The sequence below is a fragment of the Acipenser ruthenus genome, chromosome 3 (genome assembly GCF_902713425.1).
Source record: "Acipenser ruthenus chromosome 3, fAciRut3.2 maternal haplotype, whole genome shotgun sequence".
NCBI lineage: Eukaryota > Metazoa > Chordata > Actinopteri > Acipenseriformes > Acipenseridae > Acipenser > Acipenser ruthenus.
The window spans coordinates 75757038-75780077 of record NC_081191.1 but is presented as its reverse complement, the minus strand read 5'-3'; the positions used below and the strand labels follow the sequence as shown (position 1 = coordinate 75780077).

Sequence of the window (23040 nt, the reverse complement as noted above, 5' to 3'; positions counted from 1 at the left end):
TTCAACAATGGCTTTCTTTTTGCCACTCTCCCATAAAGGCCAGTTTTGTGAAGCACCCAGGCTATTGTTGCCGTATGCACAGTGTCCCCCAGCTCAGCTGTGGAAGACTGTAACTCCTTTAGAGTTGCCATAGGCCTCTTGCATTTAATTGACATTCTGTCATGAATAGTTTTGATACTACAGCTGTCTGAACCTCCCCATCACTGTCGTTTGGTTGACAGTGATGGGGATGTGTTTAGTGGGCACAGTTGGCCATAGCAAAGTTTAAGTTTATTTTTTACAGTAAAAGGCTGACTGAAAAACATCTGCTTTATTTTTAGATTTGTGCACATGACTGTTGACTGTAAGAGTGTGTGATTTTTACAGCAGAGAGAGGATAATACAACTCCCAGGTATTTAACAAAAGGGTGCCTTAGGGAGTCATCTACTAATATCTTTGGTTCAGTGAATTTCCATATAAATAAAATTGTCTGCATTCACTGACAGAAAAAAAGAAGTGGTACTTCAGGGCACTTTCTTTATTGTAACAAAATGCAGCACCAACAGAGGAGTTTATTCAACCAAAGGTTACATCTCCCAATCCCTGCTCAGATAAAGACAGTGTTCTTATGAAGAGATACTGATAATGGGCTGCTCCGAGTGAGAAGGGTTCATTTTGTTGCAATTGAATAACCACGAACGCTTGTTCATTTTTCTTAACAAATAAATCACAAAAGGTGGCCATATTTCATCCTGGTTTGTTTGAAAATGAAATTACTTTGTACTGTAATTCAGATCAAGGTCCATAGTTCTTAACCATTCCTCTACAGAAATAACCAAACAATGAGAAGAAGTCAGTTGTTTTGCTCATTGGCTTTGATGGTTACGGATGGATTTTGACAGATATAAATTTGAAAAAGGGATTTGTCTAGTTAACCTGTTAAACCTCCCAAAGATAATACAGAAAAGGCTAGGCTTTTAACATGAGTATAGCCTCATAACATACAACTTGAATAAACCAGTTTTTAAAAAATGATTGCAGTTTATTTTATGTTTTATGACTACGTTTAATTTATTTATTGTAGCTTAATTAAACAAGTGTTATTTCTCCTTTTGTGATTTATCCCCCCCCCCCTGCACCGTAAAAACCAATGCAAAGCATGTATAGACAAACACCTCATGATAACACACCCTGAGGATCAGCTGTCACCCGTCTGTTGCTTCTGCTGACTTTTCTGAGGCGTGGAAGCTCTTTCTGTCCATCTGTCATCAGTTCCACTGTCTAACCACCGTTGGCATGGAAACACAAATTCTGTATCTTTTTCACTCGTCTCCTTCACAGTGATTCCATCCAGGTACCAGCCAGCACTACTATGTCTGATCACCACTCTGCTGGGCAAGCCAAGGTCAACTGCCCTTAGGTGGAAGACGTTAAACTGTTGAAATGCAAACTGCAAGATAGTCACCATCAGCTTGCATTTAATTGACATGACATTTCAAGTACAGTTATCCTTATTATCAACGGGAAATTAGATACCACACTGGAACAGAGACTCGCTTTTTCTTTCATTATTATTTGATTTAATACAATCTTTTGCAATCAGCCTCAGCTCTGCATATCACACAGGATGCAGATTCTCATCCTGGAGGTGCATTAAGATGATCTCAGCTGAGCCTGACAGTGCATTTACTTGTGGTTTATGGTTACTATGATAAAGCGGATGATCAATAAGAATGCAATGTAACAAACAGCTGTTATCTCTAAATGTATCAATACATGGGGTTTTTGTTTATAACTAAACAAATAAGTCTTAATATATGAACTGCTAAACAGCACAGTAGAGAAAACTTTTTCAGATTGTTGTCCTAGATTGGGCAGTAGTTGACCACAAAAGTTTCTTGTGTGAGATACATGTTTCCCAGCATCCTTAAGAATATTGAACTTGATCACAAATACCTACATACTTTTTTCAATGTTTTCTAAAAGTTCTTATTGGCTGAGCTGCTGAAGAATGTTTGTTGCATTGTACATGATAACTGAATGATGTTAAATTTCCACGTGTTGTTTAATTAGGATGAATGAGGAAAAATATCCTCCTGACTGAGAATATCCCTTTTAAAAACGATGCTTCTGAGTTCAATGAGGCTGCTTCCATTAGAGATGTGTACTGGGGCTGAAAGTCTGCTCTGCTAACAGCTGGCAGATTTATTTGTGTCTTTAAGCATTTTAAACTTCAGTAAAATCTCCAAAACACATTGGGACACATTCTAAGAGCTATTAACACCAAATTGTCATTAGCATGTTTTTTTTTATTTTTATGATAGCAATAACCCACCCAATAAAGTTAAGAAACCAGAAATAAACAACTCAGACATTTAAATGTTGTGGTGTGTGAGCAGTCTAAAGCTGTTTTTCATTAGTTTTAGTAAATAGTGTTTTTTCCCCCCATTCAGACCAAAATTGTGCTTATGACAATTTGGAGTAAATAGCTTTTTTGGGGTAACTACATCCCCTTCACAAAAACATGAATTATTTTAAGAGGAACTTTTTTTTTTGTTTATTAATGTTTATCATCAAGAATATTACCAAATTAACAATGTTTTTTTTTTTTTTTTTAACTGGTTAGTTAAAAAAAAACAGGAGACAACCCGGTAGTAGTCGTCCACCTCGGTACAAACAACATTGGAAGAGACAGACCAAGATCCCTGCAAAACAAATTCAGAGAGCTAGGAAGGAAATTAAAAGACAATACCAAAATGTGGTATTTTCTGGGATACTGCCGGCACCTTGCAAAGGACCATATGGACAGCTGGAAATACAAAATCAAAATGCATGGCTGAAATCGTGGTGCACAGAGGAAGGCTTCACCTTTCTTGAACATTGGAGCACATTCTCCAACAAGGACTATCTATATAGGTGGGTCAGACTGCACTTAAACAGAAAGGGAACCAATCTACTTGGAGAAAGGATCCTTGAGGAGGTCCAGAAGCATTTAAACTAGAAAGGAAGGAGGGAGAAAACAAAAAAACAGAAGGGAGACCACATCAAAACAAGGGCAACAACTCAAGTAAGACAACTATTAAATGTATTTATCTTAATGCTAGAAGTCTCAGAAACAAAATGTTAGAACTTGAAGCTACTGCACTAACAAGTAACTACGATGTGATAGGTGTTACAGAAACTTGGTTGTCTGAGAGTGATGGCGACGAATATAATATTAGTGGGTACACACGGTATAGGAAAGACAGGCAGGACAGAAGAGGCGGAGGGGTAGCGCTATACATAAGAAAAAGTCTTGAAGCCCAGGTGTTAAATCAGGACAAAGAAAACAATGCAGAATCAATATGGGTCAGAATAATGGACACAAATTCAAAGGGAATAATAATAGGAGCATGCTATAGACCACCAAATTCAGATGCTGAGCAAAATAGTCTGTTATACAATGACATTTGAAATGCGTGTAGAAAAGGAGAAGCCATACTAATGGGGGATTTCAACTTCTCCCGTATAAAATGGGAGAACCCGGTGGGGAGCACGACGGACGAAATTGAAATGGTGGAAATGACAAATGACTGCTTCCTAACGCAATTTGTCAAGGCACCGACTAGAGGGGATTTAGTCTTTTCAAATAACGAAGACAGAATAACTAAAACAGAGGTCAGAGAGCCATTGTCAAACTCAGACCGCAACATGGTCTCATTTGAAGTCTTTTTTAAAACCCCAAAAGTAAGGACTAAAGCTAAGGTTTACAGTTTTAGAAAAGCAAACTATGAAGGCATGAAACAGAGACTAACAGAAGTAGATTGGAATAAAATAGAGAGAACATCCACAGAAAAAGGATGGCTGTTTTTTTAAAAATGTAGTACTAGATGCGCAAAACAATTACATCCTAAAAGTAGACAAATCTAAATCTAAAACAAAATGGCCAAAATGGTTTAATAGATCAATTAAAAAAAAAAAATTCTGCGAAAAAAGGCACTTTACAGAGTGTTTAAAAGGGACCAAAAACAAAGTACACAGAAAGAGTACTTGGAACTGCAAGCGGAAGTCAAAAAGGAAGTTAGAAAGGCCAAGAGGGAGATAGAAATGAATATTGCTAAGGGGGCTAAAACCAATTCCAAAATGTTTTTTCCAATATTATAACATTCAAGAGAACATTCAAAGAAGAGGTTAAATGTCTAAGAGACACAAATGGCAAAATCATAGATGAAGAAAAAAAATAGCAAATATATTAAATTACTTTAAATTAAGATTACTTTTCACAGGTTTTTACAAAGGAGGACACAGACAACATGCCCCACATGCCAACCTGTTCCTATCCAATTTTAAATAACTTTAGCATAACAGAGGCAGAAGCGTTAAAGGGACTAGGAGCTCTTAAAATAAACAAATCCCCTTGGCCGGATGAGATCCTCCCAATAGTACTCAAAGAAATGAAAGAAGTTATTTACAAATCGCTAACCAAGATCATGCAACAGTCTCTTGACACAGAATATGTCAAGAAACATTGAGAAATACCACGCAAAGAGCTGACAACCATTGCTCCATTGAATGTGTATATTTTTGTGTATTACCTAATTGGGCAGATTTGGAAAATGCAGTATCTCATGTCATGTGGTGGGGCACAGTTTGCGCAGCCATCTGCTAGAAAGCTTTGTCTCAAACCTAATCTTTCAAACTACACAGGCACTTTTGCTGCACCAAAAAAAATCTGCATGGATACTGTCTCATGTTGCTTGCTATTCTGAACACATATAATGTGTTGGACATTAAGTCACTTTTATTTATGTGACGTACCTCTGAGAGGAGGCCTGTCAGCTCTGTCATGCTGTCTGACCCAGTCTCCTCAAACAGCCACAGGTCTGCAGTGTGAAATCCCAGCTCTTGTTTTGTGACACAGTCCTTCATGCGTTGCTATAGTCAGAATGAAAAAGAACAGAACCTTTTTTCTACTGAGGCAGGTAGTAACATATGCACAGTTTAGAAAGTCAGACCCCCCCCCCAATACTATCATGCTATTTATTGTTTCACATTTATGACAGTAGGAATATGAGGAAGATGCCCCCCCCCTTAAAATAGGAAGACCTAGTCATTTTTGTTAAATGCCACTGATATTTAAAAAAAAAAAGTCTTGCTTTTTTAAATTTGTTTAAAGTTTTCATTTCTAATATATTTTTTAAAAATATATATTTTAAAGACTATAGAGGAGTGCTGTACCTCTAACTATACAGTGCCTTGCATAAGTATTCACCCCCCTTTTCCACATTTTGTAGTGTTACAACCTGGAATTAAAATGGATTTAATTGGGGTTTTTCCCATTTGATTTACACAACATACTTAACACTTTGAAGGTGCAAAATATTTTTTATTGTGACACAAAAGTTAATTAAACAAAAAAAAAGACATTTGTTGGTTGCATAAGTATTCACCCACCTGAGTCAATACTTGGTAGAAGCACCTTTGGCAGCAATTACAGCTGTGAGTCTTTTTGGGTAAGTCTCTACCAGCTTTGCACAGCTGGATCCTGCAATATTTGCCCATTCTTCTTGGCAAAATTGCTCAAGCTCTCTCAAGTTGAATGGGGACTGTTGGTGAACAGCAATTTTCAAGTCTTGCCACAGATTCTCAATCGGATTGAGGTCTGGGATTTGACTGGGCCATTCTAAGACATTCAGGTTCTTGTTTTTAAACCACTCCAGTGTAGCTTTGGCTGTGTGTTTAGGGTCATTGTCCTGCTGGAAGGTGAACCTCCGCCCCAGTCCCAGGTCTCTTGCAGACTGAAACAGGTTTTCCTGTAGAATTTCCCTGTATTTGGCTCCACCCATCTTGCCCTCAATCCTGACCAGTTTCCCAGTCCCTGCCAATGAAAATTATCCCCATAACATAATGCTGCCACCACCATGCTTCACCGTGGGGATGGTGTTCTCAGGGTGATGAGCAGTGTTAGCTTTGCGCCACACATAGCATTTTGCGCTAAGGCCAAAAAGTTCAATTTTGGTCTCATCAGACCAGAGAACCTTTTTCCACATGTTTGCTGTGTCTCCCACATGCCTTTTGGCAAAATCCAAATGGGATTTGATATGGGTTTTCTTCAGCAATGGCTTTCTTCTCGCCACTCTTCCATAAAGCCCAGCTTTGTGGAGCATCCGGGTTATAGTTGTCCCATGGATGGTTTCTCCCATCTCAGCTGTGGATCTCTCCAGCTCCTTCAGAGTTACCATTCTTGGTTACTTCTCTGACTAATGCCCTCCTTACCTGGTCACTGAGTTTTGGTGGATGGCCTTCTCTAGGCAGAGTCGCGCTTGTGCCATATTCTTTCCATTTTTTAATAATGGATTTAACGGTGCTCCAGGGGATGTTCAAAGTTTGGGATATTTTTTTATAACCCAACCCTGATTGGTGCTTCTCCAGAACTTTATCCTGGACTTGTTTTGATAGCTCCTTGGTCTTCATGATGCTGTTTGTTTAGATCTGCTCTCTAATAAACTCTGGGGCCTTCCAGAAACAGGTGTATTTAATCCGAGATCATGTGACACTTTAATTGCACACAAGTGGACTCCATTCAACTAATTATGTGACTTCTGAAGGCAATTGGTTGCACCAGAGCTTATTTAGGGGTGTCACAGCAAAGGGAGTGAATACTTATGCAATCAAGACTTTTCAGTTTTTTATTTGTAAATAATTTTGAAAAATATGTAGATTTTTTTCCCCTCTTTGACATTATGGACTATTTTGTGTAGATCAGTGACAAAAAAATCCTAATTAAATCTATTTTAATTCCAGGTTGTAACACTACAAAATGTAGAAAAGTCCAAGGGGGGTGAATACTTATGCAAGGCACTGTATTTAAGAGGAATGTAAAATCTCTGATTGAATGGTTTGTAAAATGAAGCAAAGTTGACATGTTTAGTATTAGTTGCTGGAAAAACACCTGACTAATAGAAACATTACAATTCTAAAAGCATGTGGTGTGTATCTTTGATATGACCAAGGAGAAAATAATGTGGCAGTGGAAAGGATTATTATTATTATTATTATTTTACCACAAAGTGTATAACACTGCGAATATGAATGAAGCCAGTACCTCAAATGGTCTCTGAGAAAAGTAAAATTGCTGCCACAAAAAAAAAGGTTCTTGTATGATATCCAAATTGGTCTAGAGAATCATAGAATACAGTTATGTGCTGAAAACAAGCCAATGGCAGTGTCGGTGTAAACATGACCCACGTCTTGTCTTAATCCTGTCCAGTGTTACCAACTTTTAATATGTCCCAATCATAGTTTGGATAGAAACAAGCCAACTGCAGATTTTAACCCATTAAAGCCATTGTCCTAATTTGAGGACAGGCTACTTTGTAATATTTTGGAGCATTTTTAACAGACCTCTATCTGCTATTTTAATTTTCTCTCTAACTTATATTGTTATGATTATTTACTCAAATTATGTCAACCATAAAAGTTATGTCTGTATCAAATTACATAGCTGCAGCTTGTGTTCTAATTTTGAATGTGAGCAGTCGGCTGCCTTCAACTTCCTTCCTCTCAATAGACCGAACCTGCCCCTGAATGTTCACCAGAGTGGGATCATTATTCTGCTCCCACTCCAGATCAACATTCCAGTCCCAGAACTTCGGTATATTAAGAGGTGCTGTAGCAGCTTGTGCACTAGGGGTCTCTCTGGCATGTGGCTTGGCTTAACTGATCATCAATTAATCAACAGTGTGGAGTAGTGGTTAGGGCTCTGGACTCTTGACCGGAGGGTTGTGGGTTCAATCCCTAGTGGGGACACTGCTGCTGTACCCTTGAGCAAGGTACTTTACCTAGATTGCTCCAGTAAAAACCCAACTGTATAAATGGGTAATTGTATGTAAAAAATAATGTGATATCTTGTAAGTCGCCCTGGATAAGGGCGTCTGCTAAGAAATAAATAATAATAACAATAATAATAATAATTAAGCTCCAGCCACATTCTGCACAAGGATTTGGCAAAGATGAGATTTTTAACCCCATCCCTGCCAAACTTGAATAAAAAACATACCCCCTCACTATTTACACCGGCCCTGCCACACTGTGGTATCAGTTTGTGAAGCTGAGTTCTGGAGTGTAATAAATCATTATCGCAGATCACACTGCAATATCTTATAGTGTAACAATATTATTATTATTATTTTTTCCCTCCTTTCATTGGCGCTCCAATATAATAAATACCTAAATATGTTGAAAATAAATATGTTTTTATAAAATAAGCATTGATCTGTGCTGTATTCAGAACTGTTTAAAAAAAGCTTGAATTTTACATTTGAACGATAGTTCATGTGGTTCACATCACCTACATTACATTGTGTATATTCTTGAGACATGCAGAAATCCAAATAAAAATAAAATAACTTTAGGAATGAAGATGACTAGAAGGGGACCTCATCATGCAGGTATCCATGATATCCATTGTAAGGGGATACAAGACTGTTGGTGTAAGACCTTTACAGTACATGCTCAAGCTTGCACTCTAGTCTCTGGCAGTTCATAGGGTTGCTTTTAATATGTACAGTATTAAAGTTGTATTTGCATTCATTTACTGTATATATAGAGAGATAGTATAGAGAGTATTTGTTTTCTTTCCCCAAAGTTTCCAAAAGTACTGGCAATAAAGCATTGGGCATACTGCATCATGACTTAAGGCTGGTTTGATGCTGAAATGAAAGTAGATTAGTGATAGTAGTTCAGGCTGAGAAATCAGTATCATTAATAATGCACTGCTGCAAGGACTTTAAAAGTTGGATATATGTTTTGTATTTTCTAACTAATGTAGCATAGTACTTGCCTAATGAATGTTAGAATCCTAGTTGATTTATATTAAAAGACCAAGCACAATGGCAAAATAATAGTTTCAATGAAAGTACAGTGGCCTATATAGAGGAACGTTATTCATGAAGCCAAACAGTTTAACACAGATCGATAATTAGAACATAAGAAAGTTTACAAACGAGAGGAGGTCATTCCGCCCATCTTGCTCATTTGGTTGTTAGTAGCTTATTGATCCCAGAATCTCATCAAGCAGCTTCGCCCTGTTGCATTCCATCTGGCACATATGGGAGACGCCTGTGACACAATACACAATTAATTCAGAGGCCTACTGCTGTAATGCATCCTTCCCACAGAGTAGGCTATATTGTTGAAAAAATGGGGACCCTTATGTAGACTGTCCATCTGTCTACATTGTTAACACAACTGCCTTGATTTTCACCAATCTTCACCAAACTTTTATCATACACTCCTAGCCTCAAACAGACGTTTCAGATTGCATTTGGCAATAACTGCAAATGCCTTCTGGTTTTGTTATATATTAACAACATTGTCGACACTGTGTGAAGATCCTGAGAAGATTGTGGATAAGTTGACAGGACACATTTTGCCATTATTCATCAAGCACATTGATGAGTTCCTCATGTGTATATAATTAAGTGCGTAATACACATGTCCAATATAATCAAAGTAGGGTGAGTGTGATGGCCAGTAAGGACCAACAGCACCAGCAAAAAGTCTCAAAATGTTATTCATGCCAAAATTTCCATTACACGAAAGTAGATGTTAAAACTTCATGCTGATTTGAACTCGGCTCTCGCCAAGATAAGCACCAACTAAGACGTAGCTTTACAGTAAACTAATGTGATCCATATGTGTCTCCATCCATTTACGTTTCCTTCCATATGATGATGTAGATATCCTTCTGTCTGGTGTTAATGGCTGAAGTGTAATGCTGGCTCCAGGGATCAGCTTATTTTTGCCTCCCTGGCGCATCAGCACACACAACGGCTGCGATGCTGGCTCCGGGGATCAACCACAGTGCGGCCTCCCCAGCGTATCAGCATGACAACCGTCTGGATTGAGCTAAGTAGGGTACATCTCTGGGGTTTTCAAGTGGGCACCTTCCATCCTCAGTGTTTCGTCGACTAGCCCACGACACCTCAAGAGGGCTCGACGGTGATTCTGGCGTCCCAGCATCACCCCCCTCCGTCCCCCACTCAACTCAGCCCAGCTTACTTACCTGTACATCAGCGTTTCTTTCTTTCTATTGTGCTTGAGATCCCCAGCCAGAATCTTTCCGTCTCAACCACAGCCAGTTGCTGCTCCTCTCTGCTGCTTCAGATAAGTTCTTCACTGTGCGACGCAACTCTTGGCCACTGAATCCGACGTCTCTGAGAAACCGGGTTGTAGAGTGTGCCACAAATCCTCGACAACCCACTTCCACTGGGTAAACCCGAACTCTCCATCCTCGCTGTTCCGCTTCAGTGGCTAGTTGAGCATACCGCAGTTTCTTCCTCTCATACGCCTCATCTACAGCATCCTCCCATGGCACTGTTAACTCTACCAGGTGAACAAGGCGTGCTGATCCAGACCACAAGACAATATCTGGTCGAAGGTTAGTGGTGGCAATCTCAGGTGGAAAAATAAGCCGTTGACCAACATCTGCCAGCATTTTCCAGTCTCTAGCAGCTTCCAGTTGTCCTGGGCGAGGATTGGTTTTAACACCTTTTCTTGGTGGTTGCTCTCCTGGGCGGAGGAATGTTGTCTTTTGTGTGTAATGTTTTGATGGAACAGGTGACAACTTATTGGTCATGTTACGCTTGTCTTCCAATGCTAAGGCCAAACATCGCAGCACCTGGTCATGGCGCCAAGTAAACCGTCCTTGGCTAAGAGCCACATTACATCCTGTCAAAATGTGCCTTAATGTTGCAGGTGATGAACACAAAGGACATGAGGGATCCTCTCCTACCCAGAGGTTTAGGTTCTGTGGTGATGGGAGAACATCATATGTTGACCTGATGAGGAAACTGATCCTGCTCTGTTCCATTGACCATAGGTCTTGCCAGCCAATCTTGCGTTGTTCCACACTCTCCCATCTCATCCATTCTCCCTGCTTGGCCTGGGAAATGACCTTTATACACCTCATCCTCTCCTCCTGCTTTTGCACCTCGTTGACTACCAGCTTCCTCCTTTGAGCTGGGGCTGCCTTGTGCCATGTAGGAGGAGCTGAACTGAAACCAAGACCCCCTCTTCCATACTGAACTTGCCCCATGATATCACCAATTCGAAGGGCAGCCTTTGCATCTTCCACAGCTTTCTTTGCCGCAAACTTTCTTCCAGTTTTCAACACAGGTGCTGCCTCCCTTACGCATTTATCGCGTGACTCTACTAATGTCATTTCCAGTCTGACCTTGGCGCACTTAAACTCCTCGGTTAGAGCAGAGACTGGTAGCTGCAGTATTCCTTTACCATAAAGTCCCACTCTGCTGAGGCAGTGTGGAACTCCCAACCATTTCCTGATGTATGAACTGATTAAAGCTTCCAGCTTCTCTACTGTTGTCAAAGAAACCTCGTACACAGTCAGTGGTCACAGCAACCTCGGCAGTAGACCAAACTGAAAGCACCAGAGTTTTAGTTTACCTGGTAGAGCGCAACTGTCTATGCTCTTCAACCCTTCCACTGCTTGTTGTCTAACTTCTCCCACACAAACTGTGTCCTTTAGATCCCCGTTGTACCATCTCCCAAGACTCTTCACTGGCTTCTCAGACACTGTTGGTATTGCCTCACCAACAGAATGTTTTATCATCCAGAACTCTGCTGCTCGCCTGGTGTTCTCTCTACCTCGCTTCGCCCACGCTACTCCACTACTCCGCTCGCTCCACTGGCTCCCGATCACCGCTCGCATCCAGTTCAAGACTCTTGTACTAGCCTACAGATGCCTTGATCAGACTGCACCCAGCTACCTCCAGACCCTCATCTCTCCCTACACCCCCACTCGACCTCTCCGCTCCGCCTGCACTAGAAGACTGGCTCTACCTCCGCTACGCTCCCCTGCCTCCCGAGCCCGCTCCTTCTCCACCCTTGCTCCGCAGTGGTGGAACGACCTTCCTACAGATGTCAGGACTGCCCAGTCCCTGACCACATTCCGGCGCCTCCTTAAGACTCACCTCTTCAAACAGCACCTGTAGAACTCCTCTGTTGTATCCTGGGACACTATCACCCTTCATTTAAATATGCTTTATTTTGCTCTTATCTGCCCCCTATTTTACTGCATTTAATCCTGTACCTCAGAATATTGTAATCTGCCAAGTGTTTAATCTGTAGTATTTTGTACTTAATCATATCCTGATGTAACTATCACTACTTAATCATATCCTGATGTAACTTTCACTATTATCTGCTGTATTATTGAATTGTGGTTTGTCACACTTGAGAATTATTGTATTTCTTGTTCTTATTGTATGACTTATATTGTAACACTTGAATGTATTTGTATTTGCTTGCGATTGTAAGTCGCCCTGGATAAGGGCGTCTGCTAAGAAATAAATAATAATAATAATAATAATAATACTACTTTGCCTTTAATTATAGAGATGCTCCTTGATTTACTGGGCTTGAATTGCATTCGTGCCCATTCAATGTTATTGGTTAATTTGCCCAATAATCGATTAGTGCAGGCTACTGTTGTAGTCATGGTTGTCATGTCATCCATGTATGCTCGAATTGGTGGTAGTCGCATTCCAGAAGCCAAGCGCTCTCCTCCTACTACCCATTTTGATGCCCTAATGATTACTTCCATTGCCATGGTAAAAGCCAGTGGAGAAATGGTGCATCCTGCCATTATTCCAACCTCTAGGCATTGCCATGTAGTGCTGAATTCTGAAGTTGAAAAACTGAATTGCAAATCTCCAAAATAGGCTTTCACTAAATTTGTTATTGTCATCGGTACACTGAAAAAATCAAATGCTGCCCAAAGTAGTTCATGTGGCACTGAACCATATGCATTAGCCAAATCCAGGAATGTCACATGGAGCTCCTTCCTCTCCTTTTTAGCTGATTGAATTTGTTGCCAGATCACATTGATGTGTTCTAAGCAACCTGGGAAACCTGGAATGCCCGCTTTTTGTATTGAAGTGTCAATGAAGCAGTTCTTTAATAGGTAAGCTGACAATCTCTGAGCAATAATGCTGAAGAAAATCTTGCCTTCTACGTTTAATAGGGAAATGGGACGAAACTGACTGATGCTTGTAGAATCTTTTTCTTTAGGTATAAAGACTCCACCTGCTCGGCGCCATGCTCTTGGTACAACCTGTTTTTCCCATGCCACTTTCATCAATTTCCACAGAATTCGTAGAACTCCTGAAGCACTCTTGTACACTCTGTACGGAACTCCATTAGGCCCTGGAGATGATGAAGCCCTTGCTTTTTTCACAGCTTGCTCTATTTCTTTCCACTTAGGTGCACAGTCCTCCATTTGGTATTCTGGTGGATTGATAGGTGGGATGTCTGACGGAATTGACATAGGCTCCTGCCTTTTTTAATCTGTATGTGTTTCCTCCAAATATCTCTCCAGCTCAACCTTAGATGCTTTTAGTGTGCCATTCTTCTCACTGGTGAATAACTTCTTTACAAATTTGAATGGGTCTTTATAAAAGTTAGCTCTCGCACGCTCCTTCTTTTTGTAGCGTTTCCGTAGGCGCTCAGCTCTGCGCAATGTTGCAAGCTTATCTTTTATGACCCTTTGTAAGAGATTGAGTCCCTCCTTCTGACTTTGTTCTGCTCTTCTCCATTGGTTCCTCAGCTGTCTCCTTTCTCTAACTAAGCGTTCAATCTCCTGCTGCCGTCTAGACTTTCCAGGAATAGTTTGTACTTTTTCCTTCCTTTTTTCAACTCCAAACCTCTCACTTCCATATGCGTAGATGATGTCCCCAAATTTATCCAGCTTCTTTTCAACTGTTCCACTTAATCTTTCCAATGCAACACAGAGATCTGCGTTTACTGTGTCCCATGCAGTTTTCTCACAAGCTCTTGGCCATTTAACTCCAGGCTTGTGCCCGTTGAGGTTCTTTTCTCTCTTATGCTGGTTTGTCTGACCGGGTTCACAAGGATCATTAGGTTCATCACTAACTGTGTCCATGCAAGTCCTCCTCACATCTATGACAGGGGTGCTGATATCCTGCGAACTGTGGTGTAAGTCACTGTGACCAGGATGGCTGGACACACAGACAACAGTGCTGGGGTAATGAAAGCGCAGATGCACAAGTTTTATTAATAAATAAAAAGAAACAAAAGACTTTGCAAAAGAAAATGGCTCGTTGGACAAAACAAAAAATAAACCAAGCACTAAATAAAACAAGAATCGTGCTGGTGAAAAACCAGTGTGCCTAGCAATTGTTATATTCTTTTTAGTTTCAGTTCCTCCTGTCTCGCTTTATCGTTCCACCTCTGAACACCTTCCCCGATCAGCCAAAGCTGCAGGTTTATATACATGTGAAAGTCTACGAATTAATAATAAATTGGTCAATCAATCAATCTGGAGACGGTCATGTAGTAATGGCTTTCTGCATAAGGTACCCACAATTCTGAACAATTCTGAATAGGAATGGAAGCTGCCAGGGATCCTCCCATAGTAGACTGGGGAAGGATCACAGACTAACAACAAGGGGCTAGAGAACCATTCGCTACATATCTAGACGAAAAGTGGAAATTGTATAAAACATACGGGCAACACACAAGAATGATTGCGGCCGTGCTAAACAAATGACTATACCGATTGACGGACAGCCCCACCTGCTGCAGAAACAGTAAAAGCGGAAGCAGAAAAAGCAGCAGCCGTTATAGTACAACTAGCAGTTCAGGGTAATTCAATTTACACCATCATTATGAGACAAAACATACAAAGACTTGCTGGGAGAATTGAGAGCAAAAAAAATTGAAAATCTCAGAAAGCAGTTAATAGGCCAGCAAGGTGTTTTTGAAAATAAACACAAGGAATCTGAATCTGCTACTATAGAAAGTTTCAAAGTTGCTCAGCTCATTGCAAAATCAGGACACCCCTTCACAGATGGAGATTTTGTGAAAGAATGTCTGATGGAAATATGTGATGCTGTTTGCAAAGAAAACAAATATACCTTTAAGAATGTTTGCCTTTCCAGAACGAGTATGCAGGATGACATTTCTGAAAATAGCTATGATCATCTAAAAAGCGAATGTAATGATTCTGTGTACTTCTCAGCTGCTCTTGATGAAAGCACCAATGCCAGTGACACGGCCCAACTTTTCATTTTCATCCGTGGAGTAATCAAAACATTTGAAGACAGCCAGGAGCTGGCATCCCTTGCATCTCTGCACAGCAGAACCACTGGCTGATATTTTTTATGCATTTAAAATTGCAATAGAAGAATTAGATTTGCCCTGGGATAAGTTGGTAGGGGTGACTACCGGTGATGCGCCGGCTATGATAGGTGCGAGTACAGGGTTCATTGGCTGTTTAAAGAAGGACCTTGGTGAAAGAGCTGAGCTGTTAAAGCTGTACCATTGCATAATACACCAGGGGGCCTTACATGCAAAATGTTTGAAATTCAAAGAGGTCATGGACTTTATTGTATTGACAGTTAACTTCATTTGTGCACGTTCTTTAAATCATTGTGAATTTCAGTCATTTTTGGAAAATATAAATGCCATTTACGAGGACGTTGTTTAACACACAAAAGTTAGATGGCTTAGCCATGGCAACGTCTTAAACCCTTTTTTTGCGCTGAGAAATTAAATAAAAACATTTCTGCAAAAGAAGGGACGGGACACCTCCGTTATGGAAGACAGTGACTGGATTGCTGCTCTTGCTTTTTTAAGTGATATTATAGGTCATCTTAATGACTTAAACCTGAAGTTACAAGGAAGTCAGCATCTTATTTATGATGTGTTTGAAGCTGTTTTTGCTTTTGAAATTAAGTTAAAGCTGTTCAGAAAACAGCTTGAGAAAGGGCAGCTGACACACTTTGAAACATGTTAAGAAGCCTTTCCACAGGACACAACATACAAATAGAATCGCCATGCAAGTGTACTGAAACAACTGCAGGAAGTGCTTGGCAGCAGATTTGAGAAGTTCAAGAGTGAGCGAGTCTCATTTAAACTCTTTTCAGACCCTTTCTCTGCTGATGCTGACAGTGTCCCTGACAAACTCCAGTTGGAAGTCATTGAGCTGCAGTGTTCCAGTGTGCTGAAGAACAAGCATAGGGAAGTGCCACTGCTGGAATTCTACTGATCTTTGGATCATGATCAGTTTCCCAATCTCTGCAGAGAAGCTTTAAATTTGGTCTCCTTGTTTGGCAGTGCTTACATCTATGAGCAGGTTTTCTCCATTATGAACCTGAATAAGTCACACCTGACAACAAGACTGACGGATGATAACCTGCATGCTGTGCTCAGAGTCATCACCACTTCACTGGAGCCCAACATCCAAAAACTGGTGTCCCAGAAACGCTGCAACATCTCCCACTGAAATCTTTACCAATCAGTGAGGGTGAGTACTAAAAACCCTACTATTGTGTTTAGCTACCAGGGTTTAAAACAAATGCCTATGGTACACAACACATGGGAATAATTTAAAATGCCTTGGTAATATTCTTCATCACATGAATTTCGGCCCTTGGCGAGTTGGCTTTCCCTGTATCTGGCCACTCACAAAATCTAGTTGTGCATCCTTGCCATTCTCAATGAAATGTCCCCTGATACTTGCGTCTTTTCAACACTAGATGTCAGCAACAGGTTCTGGAGCTTGCAACTAGCCCCAGAATCACAATTCACCTTCACTGTAAAGCGACGCTGCTGACCCTCAATGCAGTTCTACTACAGATGCATGGATCAAGACTGAGACTGGTTGCATACTACAGTACTCACGAAAACAAAATCCAGTTGAGAGAGGGTATGATGAATGCGTTAAGCAGCTGTTGTGTGTGCATTGGGACATTCTTAAAACTGAACCCTTCGTAGGGTTTAATAAAGTTATTTTACACACAACACGACACTGACAGTGGCGTGTATCCTATGGGAAAATTAATACCCATATGTGGGACGCCCCTGGAGATCAATTCCTGACAAGGGACCGCACTTTACCGGAAAAGTGTTTAAAGCATTGTGCAAAATGCCAGACATAAAACATGTCTCCTATCATCCGTCGAGCTCTGGGATGGTCGAACGCATGTACTGGACAATCAAAGAAAGCATGACAAAAATAATGCTACAAAAATACGGGCCACACCCTCCAGATCAACAGGGATCAGCCCACATGAAATGATGACAGGAAGAATAATGAGGCTACCAATAGATCCTAATCCAAATGAAGGGCTCAAATAAAACAAAACAAAATTGAATACTTGACACGGGTGCAGAACAGATTAATACAGCTCAAAAACGAAACCGGTATTCAACAAAAATTGATACAAGCTGAAAATGACTGCAAATATGCAACAATTAAAGAATCTGAAATTAACATAAGATGTAGCATAATGACCAGGTGTAACAAGGCAGGGAGGGGGGTTAATATCAATTGTAAACAATGACACTAAACAGTATACCCACACTGTTTGGAGTTAGAGGTAGGGCTATGGTCCAATAATGCTCCCAGAGTTTTTATGGTCAGAAGAATATAAAGGAACGTATAAGGAGTGTTGGAGAGTGCAGCCAGCGGCTGGTGTTGATTCGCAGGGAAGCACGCAGAGCACAGAGAAGTTTGGTGTAAACCCAATTATTTTTATTTAAGAACAATAATAAACAAAAAGCTAATTAAACCAAATATCAAACAATTTGAAGAAAGAAAAAGTGGAAACCAAAAATAACTATTTATAGTCACCTAATCACAGGTACTGACTTCAATAACTGAGTCCAACCATAGAGCTGCAAAACTGCCCTCTGATCTACACAAAAGGAAGATCCTGACTGAACCAACTGACAGCCTTTATACCTTTCCAGGCCTACCCCTCCCCCCAGAATAAACCATTATGCAGGTGGTTATATAAGAACAAAACAGCAAACAGTTATCAATAATAAATAAAGTATTCAAAAATAAACAAATCAATGAATATATATATATATATATATATCTAACACATGCATTAATACTATGCTTTAAAACAAGCAGAGGGAAACTTAATTAAAATCAGCTATCCCCCCTTTCAATATCTTCTACAGGTACTGCCCTGCTACAGGAAGTCAATACCCAGGGAAGTCAATAAAAGCTTCCCTCACCAACTTGGCTGGTTCCCCACTTCCTGTCAAGATGGATGACCATACCACCACACCCAACTCAGGTTACCTAAACCATTGCATATCAAAAAACATGCACATTAAAATAACTGTTGTTCATTTTATCTTAACAATAGTACTGCAATACATTGTTCTGGAAGTGTGCACCCTTCCAAACCAACTGTCTAAACAGTACTCTTGATTAACCTTTCTTTTGTTTTTCAGGACACTCCCAACCACAGGCCTCCAGTCCTGATACACCAGGTAAGTGAATTTTGTTTTTATTATTTTCCTTACTAGACCCAAGGTTCAGCAACACAATACACAAACAGTTAAAAAACAATTTGCAGAAAATGTCCAGATACATACTGAGACAAATGTGAGGGTCTCCTCCCTCACAAGGAGGGACAACACCGGCCACCAAAAAAATGGTTGGATAACGCCTATCTCTTGAAAAATAATGAAACATTTTATGTAGAGGAGTAACTATAACATTGCACCCCTACTGGAGGAAGACATCATTATTGGTCCAGAGTGTAAAAATGTTTTGAATAATGTAAATATGGTATTAACACATGTTATGTTTATGTTTGATTAGCATTGCAAACCACGTACCAATATCAGACAGTGGTTACAAAGAAAGGATAGTGGTATGGTGCACAAAGTATGCTGTTATGAAACTAATACACATGTGGTATACCAATGTCCTGCAGTCACTTCAATTAATACAAACATAACCACTCACCTAGTATCTGAAACGTTTGAATAAGAAGCAGAAGCAAGATTTGATACTGGTAAAGGTAACTGCATACAACAGACCCCAAGTTTAAGCTCAGAAGTTTGTATAAATGACATTGCAAGCATCTGAAATGTTTGCAGTTAATTGATAACTGTATCATTTGATGGACTTAATCCAATGCCGTAGTGATCAAACAGTGCTGTGGTCACGACATTAAAGAGGGTCACTTAAGCTATGATTGGCAGACAAAATAGAAATATTGCACATCATTTTGAAAATCCTGATTCAACAGACTGCAGGTGGAAAGCATCACACCCCAATACGAGGAGGTGGGGGAAGGAATTACTGATTTTCAAGGGTTACCAACAGTGTGAGGCTGCAACAGGGGGACTAAATCCTGCAAGCAGTATATTATTAAGAATGCCATAGCAACCTCATTAATTCTTGGATACAACAGTTTCTGACTCCTTACAAAACATAATTTTGCTCAATAGCGTTATTAAGCTCAGGAATAACTAATAAGATACATAATAATTTGGTCATACTTGATTGTAGTTGTACAATTAGCACCAAAAGGGTGAACTGTAGTAATTGCTTTCTGCATAAGGTATTAGTCATGTAACAGATTATTGATTAAAATGTTTTTCATTATGTTTAGATTGTGTTTCAATGTGCTTTTATAGTTAAGTTGTTTTAATGTGTTTACTAATTCTGTTGCTTTAATATGCTTTTATATTAAGTTTCTATACAGCATTGTGTAAGTTTTGAGTTCTTTCATTTCTCATCAGAAAAACCAGCTATGTGCATTTTTGCATAGACTAACACGACTCAAAGTCACAGATGGGTGTCTGAGCTAAACGCCAAAAGGCAGGAAACTAGCAGAGACACTGTGAGATGGGGGGGGGGCGGACGGACTGAAAGACAAGATGGATGCGCCCTGCTATGTACAAGGTGGTATGCAACGTGTCATGGACAGAGTGCAACCCCCCCCCCCCTTTCCCCCGCAGAGGGAGTTTGCAATGATAGAGTGGAAACCCATATCATTGGACAGGAGTAAGACAAATGGGAGGGGAATCAGGTGTAAATATGAAATCTTGTAAAGTTTGTTGGTCTCTTTCATCTCTTTTGAACTGACTCCGCGGATATCTGTGTTTTGCAATACAAGCATATGCACTGAGCTGTACTGAGGCCTGGTCCGAAGTCAGTTTGTAACTCGTGCTTATATGATTGTATTGGAGGTATACTTTTCTTTTATATAAAGTATTTTTGAATCAAAAACCATTTGTCAGCTTATTTTTCCACTACAGTCACATTCTGCACGGGTTTAGCATGGATGGGGAAGTTTAACCCCATCCATGCTGCAAAAACAGCAATAAAAAAATGGCGTGCTTTATAAAAATTAAACAGTATGTTTTAAATAATAATAAATATAAAATAACACTAATACACACAGGGGCGGGGTGTACCCTGTCACAGTCACTTTGGATAAAGGCATCTGCAAAATAACTACATAATAATAATACTAACATTCCCGACAACAAGACCTGTGCTTTTCGGGTGGGTCCACACTATTTTGGAACTTGGCGACATGACGAAAGAAACGGAGATCCTCACAACCCCCTACAGGCGAGGCAGGACAAGTCCTGCACATGGTTAGGCTTTGTGGAAGTAGTTGTCAGCATTTATAATATTCTATATCTATGGTTGTCAGTAGGTAGAGATGCAGAGTCTGCGTCATATGATGACGTACTCCCTAGCAACGCATGGACGCCATTCCACGGAGGGGAAACTAGATTTTTGCCATAGTGTTATCTTTCTGTCCGACTGAGAAACCAGTTTTTACCTTTCAAAACATTAAGAGTGGCCTGCGATTATGTGGATATAATTAGTGCTGTTTTTATTCTTCTTTCAAAAATAGTATAAATATTAGGTTTTCTAGACATTTTTTTTAAATTCACGACTGTCTTTTTTTCCTTTTCAATCGTAGCCTACTGCATAGTACTGTTGTAGTTTCTGCATGTGAGTTGTATTGTAGTTAAAATAATATAGGCTACTTATTGATTACTAAAAAAAGCTATAATAATAACGTGCATCATCTCATATTTTTAATATTCTTTTTTTTTTTTTAATAATCTTCAATCTCAGGTTCATGTATTTCGTACATTTAAAGCACGTAAAATATCGTACTAATTGTATTAATTGCCTTTTCTGCTCCTTCTAGCTACCTATGGAAGTCCTGCTGCAGTTTAAGGGGTGTTTTTGATCTTTCTTAAACGAAGTAAATCTGATAAATTAAGGGAAGGAGAAACTGGTCACATTGCTCGCACTAATTCTGTTTTCTGTCCCCACGCTTCCATTCTGAAATATTTGGCCTCCAGACCCCGACCCACACCTCCAGGCCTGCTGTTTCTAACTGCGCAGAACTTGCCAGCCTCCAGATCTGGTTTTCTGTAAGAATCCAAGGTCTTCTCCAAAAAGGCGGCCTTTCTTCCTCATTCATGCCATTCTTTCAGGATTGGATACAATGTTCTTCTACCTAATATTTCACCAGGATGAACACGTTGCATAGGTTATTGTTTGTTTTTTAGCAGGCAACACGGGGATCTGTAAGATTTTTTATAATAATAATAATAATAATAATAATAAAGGTGGTTATTTAACGCAAGATTTTCCTGACTGAAAGATTAATAGCCATCAGAGCAGACTTAACAGAGTTATACATACTGAGGATTCAGAAACACTTCAGCAACCTGGAAGCTTTTGCACAGCCCTTATATTTGTTTACTTGATTATTGTCTGTAACTTTTTTTTTTTACTAATTTGTACAACTGTCAGGACACATTTTTCACTAGCATTATCTTCATCAGTCCTGCCAACTCAATTTGCCAGAAGCAAATCCTTAAAACAAGTCAACATATTTCTATCACTAACATCCAGAAAATAAGTATTGATATAACTGATTAGTATTATATGTATCTAAACCTTCTTCTTGCATACATTGTAAGTCTTGAAATAGTTGAAGGAATGTAATGCCCTTTTTCTTTGGAGCAGAAGATTGGGTACTCTCAAAACCTACAATATTAATTTTCTTTTATTATATTTGGGAACGTCAGGGGGCTCAAGAAAAGGATAAAGGTCAGGGCAGGGTTATGACTTTAACCAGCAATTAAAACTTTTGTTTTCTCAGTAGATCTTCAGGAGAATGTATCCTGTAGCAAAATGGGATTGACTTCAAAAACAGGTACAAAAAACATGAATTGCACTATTCTAACACAGCAATTACAAATTACAGTTTTCTATACATATTCTCAGAAAGAGTATGAAACTAAATTAAATTTCTCTTGTTTATATTGGTTGTCTAAAAATAAAACCACTTCAATATAGTTTTTGAGATTTTTACATTACCTCAGTCATACTACATACCACCTGCACAGGGCTCCTTGCTACATTAAGACATGAAGGGGAGCAGACATTGGGAGTTTTACCAGTTAAACACAGTTCTCCAGGCTTTTTCTTTCTTATATAAAACCAAATGTTTTGATTTACCTTTTCAAGCCATTTGGTGCTGCTGTTAGAACAATGATGCAGAACTTCATGTTTTGTATAGACTCTTTTGTATTTTTAAAAACTGAAACAAGTTAATGATGCATGGCACTGCACTTTTATGTTAAGCCTTTGAAAAGCATAGTAAATAATTAGGCCTATGGGGTTACTTTCAAAACTTGGTTTCTGATTTTAAAGTAAATGTACTCACTTGCATTAGTTTGTATTTCAACTTGTGTTTATGTAATCTTTTCCAAAATGCGATTTGCCTTTTTAGTTCCAGAACTTTCTCAGGAGATGCTAGAGTTCTAGAGATTTACTCAACATCATGTAACGATGGGTAGGCTGGTTTGATATTAATCCAGACCAGAAAGCAGTAGGGAGAGTTCATATATGGATTGCAAGTTCAGGCATAGAGCACACTTATTTTAGTAGTCAAATGCTTCAGACCATACATAGCCTAGTTCCACAATTCCATTCTATAACATACATGTCACAGTCAGATACTTCTATTATTTCAGAATAATATAGTTTTCTTCATATAAGTCACTGGGATTTTCTAATAATGAGATACAGGTACACAATTCACAAGAAATCAGGACGTGAATAGGGCTGTATGCTAATATATAATCATACATGTGCATCAAAATAGTCTCTGTAGTCGCCTTGGATAAAAGTGTCTGCTAAATAAATAAACAAATAATAATAATGCAACAGTAATTACAAGCAT

General features: G+C 39.5%; 1 protein-coding gene across 1 annotated transcript; it reads right to left on the bottom strand.

The window, feature by feature from the left end:
* Positions 1–1113: 1113 nt before the first annotated feature.
* On the bottom strand, positions 1114–4890 carry LOC131732772 (lipoxygenase homology domain-containing protein 1). The gene is made up of 2 exons (XM_059021107.1): positions 4778–4890; positions 1114–1415 (listed from the first exon to the last, which is right to left on the bottom strand). Exons 1-2 carry the CDS (start codon positions 4886–4888, stop codon positions 1179–1181), a joined length of 348 nt encoding a protein of 115 aa, XP_058877090.1. The 5' UTR covers positions 4889–4890; the 3' UTR covers positions 1114–1178.
* Positions 4891–23040: the final 18150 nt, after the last annotated feature.